The sequence below is a fragment of the Eretmochelys imbricata genome, chromosome 4, assembly GCF_965152235.1.
Source record: "Eretmochelys imbricata isolate rEreImb1 chromosome 4, rEreImb1.hap1, whole genome shotgun sequence".
NCBI classification, from domain to species: Eukaryota; Metazoa; Chordata; order Testudines; family Cheloniidae; genus Eretmochelys; species Eretmochelys imbricata.
In genome coordinates, this window is record NC_135575.1 from 140,808,853 (window position 1) to 140,830,319 (window position 21,467).

At 48.1% G+C, this 21,467-nt stretch overlaps 1 protein-coding gene across 3 annotated transcripts in view; it reads left to right on the forward strand.

The window, feature by feature from the left end:
* Positions 1–19,011, forward strand: part of RAB11FIP5 (RAB11 family interacting protein 5) — a 109,508-nt gene extending 90,497 nt beyond the window's left edge. For all 3 annotated transcript variants that reach the window (XM_077816049.1, XM_077816050.1, XM_077816051.1), the window contains 2 exons: positions 12,624–12,810; positions 14,268–19,011. In XM_077816049.1, coding sequence (XP_077672175.1) covers positions 12,624–12,810; positions 14,268–14,480 — 400 coding nt within the window. In that variant the 3' untranslated portion in view covers positions 14,481–19,011. The remainder of the gene's footprint in view (positions 1–12,623; positions 12,811–14,267) is intronic.
* The last annotated feature ends 2,456 nt before the right edge of the window (positions 19,012–21,467 follow it).

The following is a 21,467-nucleotide window of genomic DNA, read 5'->3' on the forward strand; positions in this document are numbered from 1 at the left end:
CGTGCTAATCCCATTTTCAAATAAAATCCTGTAGGCCCCCGAGAGTTCCATTGGATTGGCTTAAATCCTTAGCTCTATCGGACCAGAATTCTCCACGGCCGTCCTGTGCTTGCTGAGAGCTAGTGGTGCAAACATTCCCCAGATACTCCCCAGCTGAAAATTGAGCCCCCGCAGAACTGTAAAGGCTGTTGGCACTCAATGTATTGCACTAACTTCAGCTCCCCACAAACTTTCCCTTCCCCTCCATGCACTGCTCTTGCAAAATATGTACCTTCGTATATGTGTCCGGCAAGGGGGAGTCCCCAAACTTCTGCCCATTAACGCTCTCACGAAACGCTTCATGGCATGTTGGCAGCTGTTTCTTCCTCCATTCATTCAGTTTTTGGTTTGTGTTTTTTTGTAGGGGCTTTCAGGTACTAAAATTCTCTTCTCTCCATAGTTAAAGCATAACTGGAGCCGAGACCAGCCTCCTCTGAGGAATCCTGGTGGTAGACAGGCAAACAGAATTTGGCCCTGAAATATTTGGGGGTGTGGGGAGTATCGAGGGAAGGCCTAGTCCAGTCCTAACCACTGGTCAGAGTTTTGTAACTTGTAGAAACCGAGGGAGATTCTGGAGGTAGAGGTGTGTTCTGTGTCTGATCCTGTTTTCCTGGCACACCATTGTGCGGCCTGACTGGGAGAAGAAGGGAATGTTATAGGGATCTGTCTTTACTCATCGCATGTCAAGGACCAAAATTCTGCTCCCAGGTTTGAGGTGACTATTGATTTCAGGGGGAACTGTGAGGACCTATCTGAGAGCTGTCTTAGGCCCTGATGGATCGTCTTACTTCTGCTACACCTGGGAAAACATAGTTCTAAGGGGCTGGTAGGGATTTCAACAGTCAGAATCCTTTTCCATCTCATGATGGGTGCAGTAGAATCCCCTTTTCCTTTTAGGCCCTGTACTGTAGTCCTTTCACATGCAAAGCTCTCCTTGACTTCAGTGGGAGTTCTGCATGCTAAATGACCTCAGGATCAGTCCAGTATTTTTCCATTTAATGGCTCCACGTTGGCCAGAGCCTTGGATCGTGCTGTCCTTAACTGAATTATTCATCCTCTAACTGGTAACCCGGCTCAAAACCTGCAGGTAAAAAAATCATTGTGTATAGATAAGTGCTACTGTGCTTCATGGAAAGAGATGTATCCTGCAAATCCGAAGAGGGTAATGCTAGGTAACAGGCAGTGTGTGGTCCCATCAGACTCTTTGTGTACAACACACACCAATTGGTTAGTCGCCATCTTCAAACTGACTGTATAGACAATCCAGGGCAGGTCTCATCTGTGGGAAGAAGGATTGGTTTCTGGTCGAGGCCCAGGACTGGGATCCGGGAGATCTGGATTCTGTTCTCATCTCTACCACTGATTCCTTCAATAGTATGAAGTTGGGCAAGTGACTTAAGCTCCAGATTCTTCAGTTTCTCCATCTGTAAAATGGGGATACTTGCCTCATGGGGCTGTTGTGAGGCATAACTCATTAATATTTGTAAAGTTCTTTGAGCTCCCCAGGTAAACGATGTTCACAGACTCATAGATATTAAGGTCAGAAGGGACCATTATGATCATCTCATCTGACCTCCTGCACAATGCAGGCCACAGAATCTCACCCACCCACTCCTGCAATAAACCTCTCACCTATAGTCTGAGCTATTGAAGTCCTCAAATCATGGTTTAAAGACTTCAAGGTGCAGAGAATCGTCCAGCAAGTGACCCGTGCCCCATGCTACAGAGGAAGGCAAACAACCTCCAGGGCCTCCTCCAATCTGCCCTGGAGGAAAATTCCTTCCCTACCCCAAATATGGCGATCAGCTGAACCCTGAGCATGTGGGCAAGATTCACCAGCCAGATACCCAGGAAAGAATTCTCTGTAGTAACTCAGATCCCACCCCATCTAACATCCCATCACAGGCCATTGGGCCTATTTACCATGAATACTTAAAGATCAATTAATTGCCAAAATCATGTTATCCCATCATACCATCTCCTCCATAAACTTATCGAGTTTAATCGTGAAGCCAGATAGGTCTTTTGCCCCCACTGCTTCCCTTGGAAGGCTATTCCAGAACTTCACTCCTCTGACGGTTAAAAACCTTTGTCTAATTTCAAGTCTAAACTTCCTGACGGACAGTTTATATCCATTTGTTCTTGTGTCCACTTTGGTACTGAGCTTAAATAATTCCTCTCCCTCTCCGGTATTTATCCCTCTGGTATATTTATAGAGAGCAATCATATCTCCCCTCAACTTTCTTTTGGTTAGGCTAAACAAGCCAAGCTCCTTGAGTCTCCTTTCATAAAACAGGTTTTCCATTCCTCGGATCATCCTAGTAGCCCTTCTCTGTGCCTGTTCAAGTTTGAATTCATCCTTCTTAAACATGGGAGACCAGAACTGCACACAGTATTCCAGATGAGGTCTCACTAGTGCTTTGTATAACGGTACTAACACCTCCTTGTCTCTACTGGAAATACCTCGCCTGATGCATCCCAAGACCGCATTAGCTTTTTTCACAGCCATATCCCATTGGCGGCTCATAGTCCTCCTGTGGTCAGCCAATACTCCAAGGTCCTTCTCCTCCTCCGTTACTTCTAATTGATGCGTCCCCATCTTATAACTTAAATTCTTATTAATCCCTAAATGCATGACCTTACACTTCTCACTATTAAATTTCATCCTATTACTATTACTCCAGTTTACAAGGTCATCCAGATCCTCTTGTATGATATCCCGGTCCTTCTCTAAATTGGCAATACCTCCCAGCTTTGTATCATCCACAGACTTTATTAGCACACTCCCACTTTTTGTGCCGAGGTCAGTAATAAAAAGATTAAATAAGATTGGTCCCAAAACCGATCCCTGAGGAACTCCACTGGTAACCTCCCTCCAGTCTGATAGTTCACCTTTCAGTATTACCGGCTGTAGTCTCCCTTTTAACCAATTCCTTACCACCTTTCAGTTTTCATACTGATCCCCATCTTTTCCAATTTAACTAATCATTCCCCATGTGGCACCGTATCAGACGCCTTACTGAAATCTAGGTAAATTAGATCCAATGCATTTCCTTTGTCTAAAAAATCTCCTTCTTTGAGAAAGTAACAGATCAGGTTGGTTTGGCACGATCTACCTGTTGTAAAACCATGTTGTATTTTGTCCCATTTACCATTGACCTCAATGTCCTTAACTACTTCCTCCTTCAAAATTTTTTCCAAGACCTTGCATACTACAGCTGTCAGACTAACAGGCCTGTAGTTACCCGGATCACTTTTTTTTCCTTTCTTAAAAATAGGAACTATGTTAGCAATTCTCCAGTCATATGGTACAACCCCTGAGTTTACAGATTCATTAAAATTTCTTGCTAATGGGCTTGCAATTTCGGGTGCCAATTCCTTTAATGTTCTTGGATGAAGATTATCTGGGCCCCCCGATTTAGTCCCATTAAGCTGTTCGAGTTTCGCTTCTACCTCAGATATGGTAGTATCTACCTCCATATCCTCATTCCCATTTGTCATGCTACCATTATCCCTAAGAACCTTATTAGCCTTATTAAAGACTGAGGCAAAGTATTTGTTTAGATATTGGGCCATGCCTAGATTATCCTCAACCTCCACTCCATCGTCAGTGTTTAGCGGTCCCACTTCTTCTTTCTTTGTTTTCTTCTTATTTATATGGCTATAGAACCTTTTACTATTGGTTTTAATTCCCTTTGCAAGGTCCAACTCTACATGGCTTTTGACCTTTCTCACTTTATCTCTACATGTTCTGACCTCAATAAGGTAGCTTTCCTTGCTGATCCCTCCCATCTTCCACTCCCTGTATGCTTTCTGCTTTTTCTTAATCACCTCTCTGAGATGCTTGCTCATCCAGTTTGGTCTACAGCTCCTGCCTATGAATTTTTTCCCCTTTCTTGGGATGCAGGCTTCTGCAGCTTTGACTTGAAGTAATCCCAGGCCTCCTCTGCCTTTAGATCCATAAATTCTTCAGTCCAATCTACTTCCCTAACTAATTTCCTTAATTTTTGAAAGTTAGCCCTTTTGAAATCAAAAACCCCAGTCACAGATCTATTTTTGTTTATCCTTCCATTTAGTTTGAACTGAATTAGCTCATGATCGGTTGAACCAAGGTTTTCCCCTACAACCATTTCTTCTATGAGGTCCTCACTGCTCACCAAAACCAAATCTAAAATGGTATCCCCTCTTGTCGGTTCAGCAACTACTTGATGAAGGAATCCATCAGCTATCGCATCTAGGAACATCTGAGCCCTATTATTATTACTAGCACTCGTCCTCCAGTCTATCTCTGGGAAGTTAGTCTCCCATGATCTCACAATTTCCATTAGTATTTACTTCATTAAAAATGTTAAAGAGGGCTCTATCCATATCCAAATTAGATCCCGGTGGTCTATAGCACACCCCAAGTACTATCCCAGGGGAGGCTCTAGTAGTTTTCTTCCCCAATGTGATTTTTGCCCAGACGGACTCTGTCTTATCCATTCCATCGCTTCTTATTTCTTTACATTCTACCTCATCCTTGATATACAATGCTACTCCACCACCTTTGCCTTTATTTCTGTCTTTCCTAAACAGCACATACCCTTCAATAGCTATAGTCCAGTCATGACTACTATGCCACCATGTTTCTGTTACCCCTAGAATATCTGGTTTCACTTCCTGCACCAGTAGCTCTAGTTCCTCCATTTTGTTACCTAGGCTCCTCGCATTAGTGTACAAAGATCTTAATTTTTGCTGTTTGGTCTCGCTCACATTCTTTACTCGATTAGGCACGGACATTCTACCGCCAGTATGACCTATTAGACTGGTATCCACACTGCCCTTCCTCCTTATGTCCATTCTCCTACCCACGGCTGTATCCTTCTTACTTTGTTTTCTTCCCCCTCAATGCTAAAATCTGGCATGGAAATTACCTGGACATCTCCCAGCCATCTCCCACAAATTCCTAGTTTAAAGCTCTCTTAATCAGTTGTGCCAGCCTCCATCCTAGAAGTCTATTTCCTTCCCTATTCAGATGAAGTTCATCCCGAGAGAACTGTCCTCTGTCCATGAATGCTTCCCAGTGGCCATACATCCCAAACCCTCCTTATAGCACCACTGCCTGAGCCATCTGTTGATAGTCATAATCTTGTCACACCTTTGTTGCCCTTCTCTAGGAACAGGCAGAATCCCACTGAAGATTACCTGAGCCTCCATTTCCTTAAGCATCTTCCCCAGCCTGGCATAGTCTCCCTTGATATGTTCCAGTGAGAATCTACCAGTATCATTTGTTCCCACATGAAGGACAATCAGTGGATTCTTTCCCGCTCTCTTTAGGATCCTTTTCAACCTCAGGTCCACATCCCGTATCTTAGCTCCTGGAAGACAGCACACCCTTCTATTCTCTGGATCAGCTCTGGTTACAGGCCTGTCTGTTCTTCTCAGTACGGAGTCCCCGATCATGTAGACTGGCCTTTTCCTGGTGACAGTGCGATTCTCCGGTCTGTCCCCTGTTCCCTCTGGCTGCAAGTTCTTTCCATTCCTATTCTCCCTTTTAATCCTCTTCAACCCATCCTGTATCCTCCTGGGGCTCACATTTGGTGTAGTTTCCATTGACTCTTCCCCTTTTCCTATAGCACTAGCCGCTCTTCTCTTCTTCCTTGCCCTTTCACCTTCAGTGACCACCTGCTGAGCCCCTTCTTCATTTTCCAACTCTGCAAACCTATTCTTGAGCTCTATTTCTCCTTCACTAGCCCGTCTTTTCCTCTGCCTGGTTCTCTTAGTCACATGCTTCCACTGTCCATTTTCTTCACCCAGCAGTCTCCCCTCAGAATTCTTCAGTCCTGCTTCCATCTGGAAGTCTGAGCTTTTCCCTTCAGCTGCCTCATGTCTTTGCTTCATAATCTGCTCGAACCCCCTTCGAAACTCAACCAGACTTTCCATCTACATCTCCAATCCTAGGATCTTCTCTTCCATCAGCTCTAGCAGACGGCACTTCATGAAGACAAAACTCTTTCCAGGTCCCCCCTCCAGGATCATGTACATACTGCAGCTTCCACATCCAGTCATCTTCATTGTGTCTTCCACTACAAGGGTCACTCCCACTGCTGCCTCTATAGCTGTCACAGCCTTCCCACCTACATCCTGTTCATCTTCTCCTCCAACAGAGCTCCCACTCCAACTCCCCTGTTTACAGCTCTGTTTGCTGGCTACTGCAGCTGTCTGATCTTGTAGAAGGACACACAATGTGACAAAGGAGGATCTTCAAATCTAGAGCAGGAACGAAAGATTTATTTGGGAAACAAGTGACCCGTCCAGCAGATAGAGAAATGTAGTGCTGGGGTCTGGGGCGGCTGTTCCAGGGAAGGCTGACTGGGGAGGGAGGGGGGCTGGAAATCATTGAGGAGGGGCTGGCTCTGGTGGAAAGAGAACTTTTCGCCAGGTTTCTGTTCTTGGGCTGCTTGCGTACAGCCCCACGGATAGACAGAGTGGGTCTCAGCCAGTCACAGCTGGAGTGGTGTCAGTCGGAATGGGAGAGACACATTTGGCTTAGGTCTGTAACTTCCACCCTCCAGGCTCTTCTGCGCCGGAGAGTGTGAGGGTGTGGAGCGGGCGGGAGGGGGTGATCGAAGCCTCCTGGAGGTTCTGCTCACACACCAGTTTGGAAGGGCGAATCGAAGATGGAGTCAGAAAATTCTGAGGAGGGCTCCACTGAGATGAGCGGAGGCAGCTCGCCTCTCTGGGGCCAATTCTGTTGCCGCCCTGCAGCCTTGTCGTAAAACCAGAGTGGTTGGGGTGTGGCAGGACGTGGGGAGTCTCCTGCAGTGCATGCTGGAGAGGCCGCCCGTGCAGCGACTCCCTGCTGCTCTGCTCAGCGAGGGCTTGGAGCTGGGGGCAGTGGATGGACAACTGGAATGCATCCACAGGCCATGCCCTGCTGTGGAGTAGCCGCATGAGAGGCATGGAGGTGGAGTTGCAGCCATGGAACACGTCCGCTGCCATGGAAGCGGCCTGGGTAGGAAAACATTCCTACCACCCCCACCTCCTGCCCCTGGAGACACTCCCCCGTTCGCAGCAACCTGACTTCGCTAAGATGCTGAGTAAGTACGTGTGGGACTATTGTACTGTGGCACAAGCATGGGCAGGAAGGGGGCTGGAGAACAGTCTTCGGCAGACTTCCCCAACTACTTTCCACTAGTCCAGCCTCAAAGTGCCAGGAGCAGGACTCCTGCACCTTCCCCTTCCTCACCGTAATGACAGCGATTCCAGCACTCAGTGTTTTGCTTGCCAGGTGGTGGTGGGTCACAGTAGCAATGCTAGAGCTGTCAGCTGTCACTCTCTGCTTTAATATTCCACCTACGCAAACAGAAACAGATGCAAACCGGACAGGTGGACAGCCGGTGAAGGGGGGAATAAGTACTTTGGTATCTGCCCCTACTGCTTCCAGGTCAGTTCACGCAAGGAAAACCAAGCTGGTGCAGGGGAAGATCTTCTGCCCAGAACACGGTGGGATGTTTTATGTTAGCTGTTCATGGTGGCTGCAACAGACCCGGGCCTGGTTTCATATAGGTTCAGAGATTTTAAAATATTGTTAGCTAATCTGACCTCCTGCGTAACACAGGCCATAAAATTTCACCCAGTAACTCTTGTATATAGACTGACTCATGACAGAACCAGGCTGATCTGCAACTTACTCACTTGTAGGCAAAAATGTCCTACTCTGGATTTAATTTTCAGCAGCTGCTTAAGTCCGTCTTCCCTCTGTTACTGATCTAATTGCCTGTAAATTTGAGGTTTATATGAATTTGCCTAAAAGTTTGCACCCTAGATCTTAAACCCCAGAGCTAATTTAACGCTCCCATAAAGCACTGCTAATGGAACTGAGTCAGAAAATAGCTTTTCCCATGTCATTGCAGGTCAGCTGCACCCACAGTTCAGAAAATTCACATGGGGAGCGGCATTTCTCACAATACCTTTGATCTATCCGCTCCTTGGAGTGGCACAATATTGCTGAAAGGGAACCTAATTGGTGACGCCAGCAGATTGTGAGGCTAGAGCTGGGTGTTACTTAGGATTAACTGCCCAACAACGTTGTTAATGCAGAGTTAAGATTCCCCAGCACTACTTTGTGTCCCACCACAACAAGGAGGGTGGCTGAACTGAAACCTCTGCAAACGAGGAAATACAAATGGTCTCCCCTGCAATGCCGCAACCGTAGCTCTGTCCCTTGGAGCTGGCAGCACCATGGGAACCACATTAACCATCTGGAAAACAAACTTGTAAGGAGAGGTGCAGTGATCATGTTAAGTATCCTTCTCCACTTCCCTGGCACGTTATACCTTCAAGCGTGTTACAGACTAACAGGAACGATACCTAGGGAATCCAGTCGACGTTGGCGTTCCTGGCTCCCAGGCCTGTTCTCAGACTCCTCTGGACTTTAAATAGCTATGTTAAAACTCCTGGATTTCCAACTAATTGTCTAGAAATACCTGTGGCCGTGACTGCATTGACTTGGCTTCTCACTGACAGCTGCTGCTTTCCTGTAGGAAATCTCTCTTTACCTGGTATGTGGCCCGGGAAGCGTTGCTCAATAGATGAGGCAGGAGAAGCTGTAGTGAAGATTGACAACTAGGCCATCGCTTGTTAATCTTAAACCGCTGTGAAAGTCACGAAAACTGACCCTTTCAGGAGCCTCCAGGTGCTTATCAACTGAAATGTAAGCTCCAGGATACCTCTGTGATGGAGGTCATTAGGCATCCAGTTTGTCAGGGAAATTGAGGCACCGAGAGGCTGAGAGATTTGTCTGAAATTGCATGATGAGTCAGTAGACAGAGCTGGGATTAGAACTGGACACTGCTGACGCTAGTCTTGTGTTGTAACCACTAGACCACACACTCTCCCTCTTGCTGGTATAACAAATGCCAACAGTATGGCAACTGCCACCTTGGAAAGATACGTAGGTTTTAAGGCCAGAAGGGACCATTCTGATCATCTAGTCAGACCTGTACTACAGAAGCCAGAGAACCTCAGCCAGTGCTTTCAGTTTGAGCTAGGGTGAATGTTCTAGAAAGACCTTGAGCCTTGAGTTAGACCCCAAGTGGTGGAGAACCCACCGCCTCCTGAGGTAAGTTGTTCCAATGGTTAATTACCCTCAGCGCTAAGTATATAAAAGCTCAGCAGTTTAACATACTAGCTGCCTCTTACGTGTCTGCCATTAATCTGCTGTGCTGATCAAATCCAGTGCAACTTCTTAAACAGTCCTTTGGGATTTCAGGGACAGGCCTGCAAAATGCGGTTTTTCTGTTCCGTTAGTCCCTCACGCAGAGTGTGCTGGAGGGAAAGTGCCTTGAGGCCGGCTCCCCGATCTTTTTTTATGTGTGTCCCCCACCTCCTGGGCCTTGCAAAGCCAAGAGCTGGATACTAGTCATAAGGTAACTTGGTATGGCAAATGCAGCCACTGCTGTCTGTTCAAAGTAACTCTTTCCCTGCAGTCCTGGCTGCAGACAACTCTTCGGTTGATTGGGGGATACTGGACAGGAGTGAGGCACTGCTGGAAAAATAAAAATACTTTTGCCAGCTTTTTTGGGGGGCGGAGGCAGGGGGAAGAATCTCCCAAAATTCCACAGCAGGCGAAGGCTATAATGCATCCCCTGCGTAGCAGGAGAACTAAGAAACTGCACGCAGCCTGAGCTGGGGGAGAAATGAACTTCCTTCTGACCATATCTGTGACAACTCTTGATCATCCCTCTGTGGTCCCAGCTTGCATCTAGAGGCTGTCCCCTCAGTGAGCTTGGGCCGGAGAAAGTACCTTCAATGTCTAAAATGTTCCTGTAGGCAGAGGAGCTGTGTCTTCTGGGGATACTCTTTTCTGCCAATCAGTCCCCATGTGAATCTCTTGTTAGGGGTTTCAACCCCTTCCTTTTCCCTTCCACTATGTTTTTCTCTCTTGGGCTGACTGGGCGAGTATTGTGCGCTCTCAGATGCTGAGTAGGAAGCCTTTGACCAGACTGATGCCATGTGAGGGTACCATGGAATTTGGGACCAATTATGTTTAGGCCTGACTGCTCAGCTGTCTTGCCCTTGCCCTCCTAGCTGGAAGGCTTGCTCAGAGGGGGGTTGTAGTACGTGGGACTAAAATCCCCTGCAGTGATCAGTAACCAGATAATGTGGAGCATCCCTGCTGGTCCACCAACAAGTTGGAATAGGAAGGAAGCTTCCAAAACTGACCAGGTAAGGGCCAAGGATGTTCTTTGTGTTGCATGAAGCTGGAATTCAGGAGTGCAGAGTTTCTGATCCGTCCTCTCTCCATTCACAGCTTTTAGCTAGAGGAAGCTTCGTAACTTGTTTGTGTTGTAAATGGCTTTGGGCTGAACCTGAGTTAACCTTTTCAAGGCACAAGTTTCAAGCCTGGTATCCCCTGTGCTTAGCTAGAAATTGAGGGGGAACGTGCTTTAGTGGGTAGCGCACAGGCCTGAAAATGAGGAGAGAAGAGGTTGTGGTCCCATTGACCTTGGCCAGTGCCGTTCTCTTCTGCGCAGCCATTGTGCCATCTGTAAATGCAGTGTGCTTGCCTGCCTCCCTGGAGTGTTGTGAGAACTGATGCATGCTTGCAAAGCGCTTTGCGTTCCTCTGATGGGTTACGTAATGTGTTAGCTTGCGTATGCATCAGCTATGGTTATAATTCTTCGCAGGGTAGCTGCTGCGTGTGTGGAGTAAAACTGCTTCACGGCATTTCGGTTTGTGTTTATTACTAAATGTCATGGCACAGATTTCACGTATAACCTGCACATCACCTCCTGTCTTCCCCATTAGGAGTTGGCAGCGCAGTTTGCCTTGGGACACTTCTCTGTCCATTGTTTTGTGGGGAGCCCAAACTTCAGCCCAAAGGACAAACATCGCCTGGCTGAGGCCAGAAATGCACCCTCCAGCCTTGCTTGTGACTGCAGGGGGAGGAGTGGGGCAGCAGCTGGTAGAAAAGCAGTTGCCCGCTCGTCTGTCAGGGAAGGTGCACGCAAATGCTGTGCTTGCGCCTGTCGGTTTGGGTAATGTATTTTGGTGCAAATTCTGTGGTGCTCTTAGCCACCATGGCAAACTGCCAGGAGCCCATCTGGTGCAGTCCTACTGGCGTGGGTGCATGGGGCCAGGGGATTGTTGGGGCGTGCATGGTGTATCCTCGCTGTAATCCCTAAAGTGGGCAAGTCACGGAATCTTTTCCAGTATACTGCAGTATATTGTCTGACATACACCAAGACAAATCAGACTTTTAGGGTTGTGTATGTTTACACCAGGGATGGGCAAACTTTTTGGCCCAAGGGACACATCTGGGTATGGAAATTGTAGGGCGGGCCATGAATGCTCACAAAATTGGGGGTTGGGGTGCGGGAGGGAGTGAGGGTTAGGGCTGGGGGTGTGGGCTCTGGGATGGGACCAGAAATGGGGAGTTCAGGGTGCGAGAGGTGGCTCCAAGCTGGGGCAGAGGGTTGGGGTGCAGGGGGGAGGGCTTCAGCTGGGGGTGTGAGCTCTAGGGGGGGCTGGGGACTGAAAGGTTGGGGATGCAGGAGGGTGCTCTGGGCTGGGACTGAGGGGTTCGGAGGGCGGGAGGGGGATCAGGGCAGGGGGCTGGGGCATGAGAGCGTGTCGGGGTGCAGGCTTCAGATGGCGCTTACCGGAAGCAGCAGCATGTACCCCCTCCAGCTCCTACACGGAGGTGTGCCAGTTCCTGGCCAATCGGAACTGTGGGGACAGCGCTTGGGGCAGGGGCAGTGTGCGGAACCCCCTGGCTGCCCCTATGCATAGGAGCCGGACGGGGGGGACATGCTGCTGCTTCCAGGAGCCGTGCAGAGCCATGGCATGCATGGAGTGGGGCAAGTCCCGACCCTGTTCCCCGGCTGGAACTTGAGGGCTGGATTAAAACATCTGAAGGGCCGAATGTGGCCCCTGGGTCGTAGTTTGCCCACCCCTGGTTTACACCCTAAAATAGGGCAGTTATGACTTGGTGGAGTCAGCAGATCTGCAAAGTTCTCATAGATGGGGAAATAGCCAATAGGCAGCCTACCAGCTGTGGGTCATTGTGGTACGTAACTCCCCAGCCAGTCAGTCGTGGCTCCAAACGCTATCCCAAGGGGGCCCAGACTTGGTCAACAAGGTCCTCAGCTGGGCAAAGAGCCCTGGGCCTCAGAGCTATGTCTAAGTTACCCAAAATGGAGCAGATTGAATCACTGTCACTGCAGGCCCCAGCATGCAATGCTGCGATCTTGGTTAGAGCAGCCCACGGAGACAGTGGGTGCCAGCAAGCAGTTGGGCCTGACTGCCTGTATCAGGAAGAATTGCATCCTGGGATTTGTAGTCTCCAGGGGTCCTATCTCTGTCTCAGAACTTTCGGGCTGCATTGCTCTTTGGGCCATTTCCTCCTCCCCCCCCCCCCCCCCCCCCCAAGAGCAGGTAAACATTCAGTGCGGTGCATGGTGGAGGATGCAGCTGTGTGGAACCCACTGACTGATGTACTGCTACCTTCCCCCACTGGCAGAGAAACCAAAGGGCAGACGTACTTCCCCGTCCCCCAGCTCTGTGTGGCGCTAACTCTCTGACTTCCTTGCTCCCTTTAGTCCTCATCCAGTGAAGCCCATAAGTGCTGCAGTGGCAGAGGTCTCCGGGGAGAAGAAGCAGCACAGGTCCACCTTGACCACTGCCCTGAGTAGCGGCCTGGAAAAGCTGAAGACTGTCACCACGAGTAGTGTCCAGCCAGTGACTCCTTCATCGCAGCTGGAGAAAATGGAGTCCAAAAAGCTAAAGGTAGGGTCACCACCACTGACCTATAGCGCATATTCTCCTCCCGCACGGATTTACGTCTCCTATTGATGCTTAGTTACAGTGGTGATTGAAGGCCTAGAAATACCTAGCAGAGATACCACTGTGTGTGAGAACCCCTTACACCACTGAATCAGCAGAACTGCAGATATTACCCCAGACTCCAGCCACCAGTCCCTGTTCTAAGCACTGGGCAGGACCCTGCTCTGATTAGGGATGGTGAGCATGTTATCTGCTCTTTCCTTTGCTGTCTGGACTCTGATGTTTCCTTGTCTCTCTCCGGCTGAGCGGGGTTTCACAGTGCATGTTCAGCCGTACGGAACCAGCAGGGTAACTACAAGATACTGCAATTGCTGCACTGCCCCTGACTTTACAATCTCAGGGAAAATCTAAGGCCATGTCGACAGTGCAGCCGGGTGTGTCGCCCCCAGACCTGGTAGACAAACTCCTATTAGCTCCATTTGAACTAGCGTGCCAAGAACAGCAGCGTGGGGGGTGAGGCGTTGGTGGTGGCTTGGGGTAGCCACCTGAGTCCAAGCCCGCCTGACCCCCTCCGTCCGAGCTCAGGTGGCTAACCCGTGCCTTTGCCAGCGGCACAACGTCCACACTGCTGTTCTTAGTGCACTCGTGCAAGTCTCCCCATGCTGCGTAGACATATCCCAAATGGTTCTGCCTGCTGGGGAGGGTGGGAAGTTTCTAATAAGGCAGTACTGGCTGGGTGCATTCAAAAACCAGTGTGTGCTGACTGGCAAACCACAAAGTCTCTTGATAAGTTCATGGATGCTTTCATCTCCCTTTCCCATGGCTATTGCAATTCCTTGCTCTTTGCTTCCCCCAATTCCAGTTCTCCAGTCTCTATTGTGTGTAAGTTGCTGTGTCAACGCAGGGGGCTGGACTTGGATGGCTTCTCGAGGCCCCCTCCAGCCCTACTTCTGTGATTCCCATGTACACAGAAATGCCACCACATCACTGTCACGCTCAAACACCCCCGCTGATGCTCCCTGTGCATCTCCGGATCCAGCCTGCAACCACCTGTCTTAAATTCTTCCACCCCCAGCTCGCAGATCTTGTCTGTGTCTACTCCCATGTGCTCATCTACCTGCACTCTCCTCTCCATCCCTTCACTGCTTCCTCTGCAGCTCCCGCACTGTTCAGTCTCCATTACGCTTAGGGTCTCTGCTCTACACTGAATTTGTCCCCCTCTTACAATGTAGCCCTATAACTGTACAGTGCTATAGGATGCCACTTACACGAAAGCTGCCATGCAAAATATACAGAACTGAAACATGCACAGATTATTTTCTAGTGCACACAGATCTGTCTGAGTCACAAGCTGGATTCAGTTACTTACCATGCATACAGTTTCCAGGTGTATTTTGCAAGGTACAGAGAAGGTCTCATTTAAGCTCACCAGGCCTGCTTCTTTTTTGTTCCTGCTGTAGGATGCTGCTCTGCCTGACCAGTCTGCCAAGTACTATCACCTGACCCATGATGAACTCATCCAGCTGCTGCTGCAGAGGGAGAAGGAGCTAAGCAGGAAGGAGGAGCATGTCCATGAACTGGAGAACTACATTGACCAGCTGCTGGTGCGCATCATGGAACAGTCTCCCACCCTCCTTCAGATCCCCCTGGAAAAAAACACGACCAGCAAGTAACCTCCGCTCAGAGATCTCCTTGGCGTCACTTGCCCACAGCACTCCAGCAATAAACACGCCAAAGACACCTGATTCTGCCCCTGCGCACACACTGTCCCCACCTCTTACACGTAAAACCCAAGAGGGCTCTGGTGCCCACACAAATTTGCTGAGAGTCTTTCAGTAAAGACTAGCTGTATCACCTAACAAATGTGCTCTAGATCCAGGAAATGACTACATTGGGGCATAGAACACTGCAATGCCCAGCCCATGAACTGGACGTCTCCCCCATGGCCTGGCAGAGTGGTTCAGGAACATCTTTCACGGAGCTCCTGCCAAAGCCGTAACGAGTCCCTGGAACTGGACGTCTGAAAATTGGAAATGTGCCAACTAGCCCCTGGCTTTGAGCTACCACCCCTGCCTGTGTTCCCAAATGACCCTGTTCTATCGGAAATGAGGTGTCCTGGCTTGCTAGAAAGTTCTCTGAATCGCTGCCACTGCTGAGAAATTTTACATGTGACACCTGAAAATCACAAGTGTGTGGCTCTTCCCCATGTTGCTGTACATGTCAGTGTGGCAAGGGATGAGTGGGAGGTCTAGCTTGACCTCTCTTGTGTTTCGATGGGCACCATTTCTTTGCCAGCCCAAAGGAAAGGGTTCCCCATCCAATTGGCAAGCTTCTCTCTAAGCACTAAGTTCCTGGCCGTATGGGAGATGAGACAAAAAGTGACACTGGTGAAATCGGCTGAGCGTGACTGAGCATGTGTCCGTGCTGGAGCACGAGCTGTGTTGGTAACTTTACTGCAAGTTTGCCTCTGTGACAAAACCAACTCTTCCTTACCCAGCTCAGACTAGAACGTCATCCCCAGGGCTTCCGGGGAAGGGACCTGTTGATGTTCACGCAGCATCTGTCCCATAGAACTTCCTTCACAAAACCACCTTACCAATCACCCATGTGTATGCTACAGGCACACACTGTGGACTTGTTGGCATCAGTCGCTGCTGATGTTCCTGCACGGTGTTGTCTCATTAAACGCCTCTTTCCACGTTTACATGGCGTGTTTGAAACCACCATGGCCCTTGACACTACTTGCCTACTTCTTTTTATGTGTCTTTTTTTAATGTGCCTGGAAGATGCCGTAAGAAACAGAAGCTAGAGTGTGACTGCGTGCCCTGTCTGCGTGCATGACAGCAAATTTAGCCAGACACCAGACAGTCTGTAATAAACTAGCAATTCACCACTCTAAAATACCCCCAGGATTAACATTATGTCTAGGGCTTTCTCCCATCTATTTCGACATCAAGACTCTTCAATCTTTTGCCAGTGCCTAGATGTTTCACTGGGCCAGCACTCTCAGGAGGTGTATATGTAGCGTTCGATTTTGGGGCCTCAATGAACAAGCTCCTTGTTGGCTGGTTGGTTTAGTCGCTGCAAATATGGTGAGTCTGAGGCTTGAGTATGACTGGTACATCTGGCCACAGTAGAAAACAGCATAGTTGCTGGTTCTGATGTGCCCTTGGGCGGGGCCAGAAGTTGCTGCTGTCTTCCATTTGGGTTTTTAGCTCTTGTCAGTTTCTTCCCTCTGCTCCATCAAGGCGTTGGGTGGCAGGTCCTCTTGCAAGTGAAGGAGCGGCTATGTTATCCCATCGAGACAGTGAGGACAGGGCCTGACACCTAACTCGAGTTGGACTTCAGTGTCCTCAGCCGGGCAAAGGGGCATTGTTTCCACTGGAACCCCTTAAGTTTTTGCTGTCGTTTTTAAGCTTTTTTCACATTCTTTCACTACCTGTTGAAATGTATTAAATTGACTTCAGAAAGTTGTGCCTTTTTGTAATAGAATAAAGGCAGTTTCCTGTTAAAATGGTTGATTCTTTAAACCCAACCTGCAGTCCAATGGATTATTGTCCTTACCTAGCCCAGCCTTGCAAAATTCTACTTGCCCGCCAGGCTCAGGTAAGTTGGAGGTGGTGTTGGTTTGTTTTTTAAGGCAAATAAATCAGACCATCCTGGGCAAATGGTGGGCAAGTAGCTTTGTGTTCTGGGGCTGGAACACTTTTATGTAAGGCTGGTGTAAATGAGGTCCTCTGTTAGTCCCTTGAAAACACTGGCCGTGAGCATTTCGGTCCTATTTGTCTTTGTTTCTAATAGGAAAGAAGTCTGGGGTTTGCACTTGTCTGCCTGCATTGTTGTTCTTTGTGTGCATGTGTCTTGAGGAAGGCGGGGTTTTAAGAAGTGTATCCAGCTTTTCTTTCTTCATGCAAGTTCAAGTACTTGCACGTACAATCAAAAGGTTCCCCTAGAGTGAGAGCCAGGTCCCTTTCCTGGTTGTATGCCTCTTGGAAAATGTCTTCCTTTTATGTGAGGAGGAGTTACATGCAGTGTGGTATAAGGAGGCAAAACTTGCGTAAAAACAATTATGCAACTAAACCTACCACACCAGGGCATGGAAGGGAGGGCATAATCAAAGACAGCTGAGCTGGAATATGGAGGCCTGTGTCAGATGGGCATTAAAAAGGAGGGAAGTCTGTAGTATTTCATCTCTGTGAGAATAAATGTGTCCACGCTGGCTTTTCAGCAGCCTGTGTATAAAAGATGCATGCCCCGTTCGGTCTGTCCTCTGAAATATACCTGCTTCCTTGGCACCGATGTGGGACTGGCATCATTTCACTGTTCTTCCAGCATACCATGCAGCAGAAACGTATGAGACCAAATCATGCTGCCTGGTACCAAACCATTCCTCATGTTGGCTTGATCCCTGGACAGCCTCTAGAGCCAATTAGTTGCTCCCTTGGCTAGTCTTTCTTGTAGAATTTTGTTTCATCTTCTCATCCTGAGGACTGACTTATTGTAGGTGCTTTCTACACCCACACAAGTGCTAATGTTTTGAAAGAGCTCTCTGCACCCCTATCCACTGCTTCTTAATCCTTTTGTTATGATTTAATCACATCTACAAAATCTCTCTGCCTTAGACGGTTTTCTGCCTTGTCGAAGCTTGAATGTTTGCCACTTTATCTATTCAAGATAACCTTGAAGAGCAGCATCACAAAGAACTGTACCAGGACAATGGACTTGTTTAACGATAAGCCTGTTTCTTTTCCATGACCTGTCCCTCTCCCTCTGAAGGTCACTGCTGTGTGATTGAACCCCATAGGCCACCTTACACCAAAAGAATCCACTCAGTGAGAAGTTGTACATAGCCTAAAACGCTGCCAAGCGGATAGCTTTAAAATGTTCAAGCCTTGATTCTACACGAGCAGGGATGCTCTGAGAAACCATCTGGGAGACTCCGCGTTCTTGGTGGAGCAGGTACTGCATGGGCAGCACGACATCTGAGTTAACCAAAGTTAGTGTGTGGGGAGTATGGCACAAACCTAATGATTGTCTTGGCTAAGAGGGTGTTGTCCCTCCCTCCCCTGTTATGGGTGTCATCTAATTGACCGTTAGACTTTTCAGAAGTCAGGCATTTGTGATTGAACTTTGGCTAGGGAAAGGCATCCTTGAGGAGAGGTTTCTTTGGTAAGTCCACTTACTGTTTTGTCCTCCATTCCTCCACTACCTTACAAAACTTCCTTCCCAAGAGATTATGCGCCACATAACGGAGCAGAGAATGTTAAATATGCCACAAGTGTCCAGAGAACTCGGTTAAAACCAAAGTGGCTATTTAATTAACTTCATTTGGTACTAAAAAAATGTATTGGAGAGCCTGATGTGAAGATTTTAAAATGTAGATGTCTTACAAAAAGGAGGTAGGAGAGAGCGGAGTACAATAGAAATGTATCTGTCTAAAAACGATTGATGTTCCTGTCCTGTATCCGTATTTAAAGGAGGTGGTTGTGTGAAAACAAGGAGTTGAAAATATGTCATTGTCCCTATATACCAGTCTAATGCTGGAACCCTCTTGGTGAGGGTTAGTCACTGCAGGTGAGATGACTTTTGTATGTCTAGATCACCTGCTGTCAACAGCGTGCCTATTTATTCAGTTTTGAAACAAGGCCATTCCCGTAACTTTGTCTTTCATCCCAGTATATTCGGCCTCTTCCCCCCACACAAACTGCTTTGCAGGGTTTTTCTGCAGATGTGCAGCTGATTGCGTTTGTCATGCTTTGTTGTCACCCCAAAGGGTCAGTAAACTTTTTTTTTTAAAAAGGAAGCCCATCAAGCAGTCTGTTTCTTTATTTTCTCTTCTGGTCAGGGACGAAGGGGGTACAGAAGAGATGTCCAGTAATGCCCTTAAACTGGAACAAACCTGAAGGGATATGGATACTGAACAGTGTTTTGTAAACTCAGTCTATTTGAGTTGGTTGATCTTGTTTGTAAAAAAAACCGTGTTATGTTCTGTGCTATAAATGAGTGTTGGAAATGCACCCAAAAAAACAGGGTTAAGAGTGTTCAAATCTGGGGGGTATGTTGATTTCCGTAATCTTTACAGAGTTGGGAAGAGGGTTCTGCTTATGTTTCTTGATTTAACAGTTGCAACTAATGTTTATAAAGAGCTTGTTATTTACGTTTTAAGCACTTTAAAAAAAATAAAAATTGTTCAAGCTGTTCCTAGACACGTCTGATTTACTGATGGGAAGGGCTGTGCTAACTGGCGCTTGGGAACTGAGTGATCGGTTAACTTCCCCCCCACGCGAAATAGAATGATGGTCTCCTATCGGTTTCTCTCTTTAGGAGTCGGGTCTGTTATTTTTCATTCACACGGAGGTCCCTGTGCTTCAGGAGCAGCGTGTCTGTATCGATCACAGTTTGATTGGTTGTGGTTTAGAGCTCAGGTCAGACTCCCACCCAGGCTAGTAACCCACCCACTTTGCAGTGAGGATCCAGACTCAATCACTTGAGTGCTGATAGTCCTCCAAATGCCTGCCCAGAAGGACAGATGGATTCTCCCACAATTCACTGGGATAGAATCCTAGCAGCAGAACCATGGGATGTGCCCCCAGAAGTCCACGCATGGGGTGGCTGCTGCAAAACTGAGGCTATAGTAACTTAGGTGGGGCTTTGCAGTGGCTGCTTACACCTGGGTGGGGCTAGGCTAAGCTAACCTGGGTGCTGATCACCAAGACTAAAAGCAGTGAAGACATACCCTTAAAGGTGAATCGTTGCAAGGCATTGTAGCCAAGGTATACTGGCAGACTTCGCCCTCATTTCCACAGTATTCCCAAACGTGGTTGCTTCTCTTTATTTCAGCCAACCCCTCTTCCCCGAAGGGAGGGACAGACCATACTTTGAAGTACTCACAATCAATCCGGCATCGTGTTAAAGTAACGTCTCCTCCTATGCCCCTATCAAGGAGGAGGGTGGATTGCCATCAGATGGCCCGTGTTGGAGTTATTCAGGGGTGGAGTAAGGCTATGTAGGATCTGGATCCACCCAAACTGCAGAGCTATCATTTTAGTAGTAAGCAGCCCTACTGGCCCACAGAACAGCCCTGCTGAGCTGCAAACATCTGCTATAACCAGGCAGGCTCACGTGGGGCATCAATGAGGCACAGAGCCTGGATCCCAGGTAGATTTGGGCATATGGTTATTTTTGTCCCTTAGCCATCCTTTAGAAATCAGGTGCTGCCCTTGAATACAAAATTGTGTACAAATGGGTATTGGCAAAACCACTTCTAACGGGGAGAGAGAAGTTCTGGAAGATGCTGCGGCGTGAATGAGAACTTCATTAAAAACGGTAGGAATTGCTCTAAGGACACGACCAAGATTAATGGGCCTGAAATGTGAGGCCATCAGCCCAGTACCTGAGGCTACTTATTTCTAGAGAAAGAGAAGTCCCCCTGCAGTAGACGGACAAGATTGTTTACCAAGGCCTTGTCTGCACTTAATATCCATATTGACTTCGCTACATCCCTCAGGGGTGTGAAAAATTCACCGCTGTAGTTAAGCCAATCTAGCCCCAGTGTAGACACGGGTAAGTCAATGGAAGAATTCTAGCTCTCACTGCTTGGGGAGGTGGATTACCTACATCGACAGAAAAACTCCTTCCATTGATTGTAAGGAGCGTCTACGCTACAGTGGCACGGCTCCCGCTGTACTGTTGCAGCGCCCGTAGTGTAGATGTGCCCTAAGGCAGCAGACTTGCTTTTAAAGCTTCCATAGGGTTACAGTCCCCAAACTTCACATAAGATGTTAAACTGAAGAAGAAAGTTGCTACACAATAAGGTTTGGGAGGTGAACAGTCTTAGCCCCGCCTCCTGCTAACACACACTCACAAACACAGGCAGAATAGATCGAGCCAGGTACCCCTCTCTGCCTTCAATATTTTAACATTTTTCTTTCTGTAGTGTCTGACCTCCGGTACGGTGTTTGAGGTGTGTAGCCATCCCACCCGATCTCCCACACTGCACAGCACGAGACTGGGGCCGGTCTTGGATGAAACACGGCCAAGGGACAACAGTGGGCTGGCGATGCAGAAGATGAGTCAGTACCGAATTTGTGACCCTGTAGAGGAGCAGTGCTGCTGAAGCTCCTGATGATTTGTAACCGAAGATCCAATAAGTGACACTCTTCATGAGAATAGGGGTGTGGCCTGTGTTTATACAGGAGGGCAGACTAGATGATCACAGTGGTCCCTTCTGGCCTTAGAATCTGAATCTATGTCCTGGCCAAATTCTGCAACTGTATTCTCCCTGCCGATGTTCCCACCTGCAGCTTCAGTTGGAAAAGGTATGCTTCACTTCCCGTCTGTGCGGTTCACTGTGCTTCATGCTGCTAAACCCCTGATAAAGGTGGCTCCAATGTAAAGGTACTTTGGGTTCCTATAGCAGACCCTAATGATGAGTGGGTAGCTCCTGTTTGGCTTGACAAGCCCAGAGGCAACTGGTGGGCCAGCGTGTAGGAGGGCCATTGTAAGTGTCACTAGCTGCTGCTTCCTTTGCAACCAGGCTGCCTATTTAGGCACCTAATTTCTGAGCACAATTTTTCAAAATCTTGGAACCTTTTTGTTTCAGTAGCTGCTGCCCTCGTCTCTTGCTTTTTAGATGCCCTGCTTTGCCTAAAAGTTTCTTT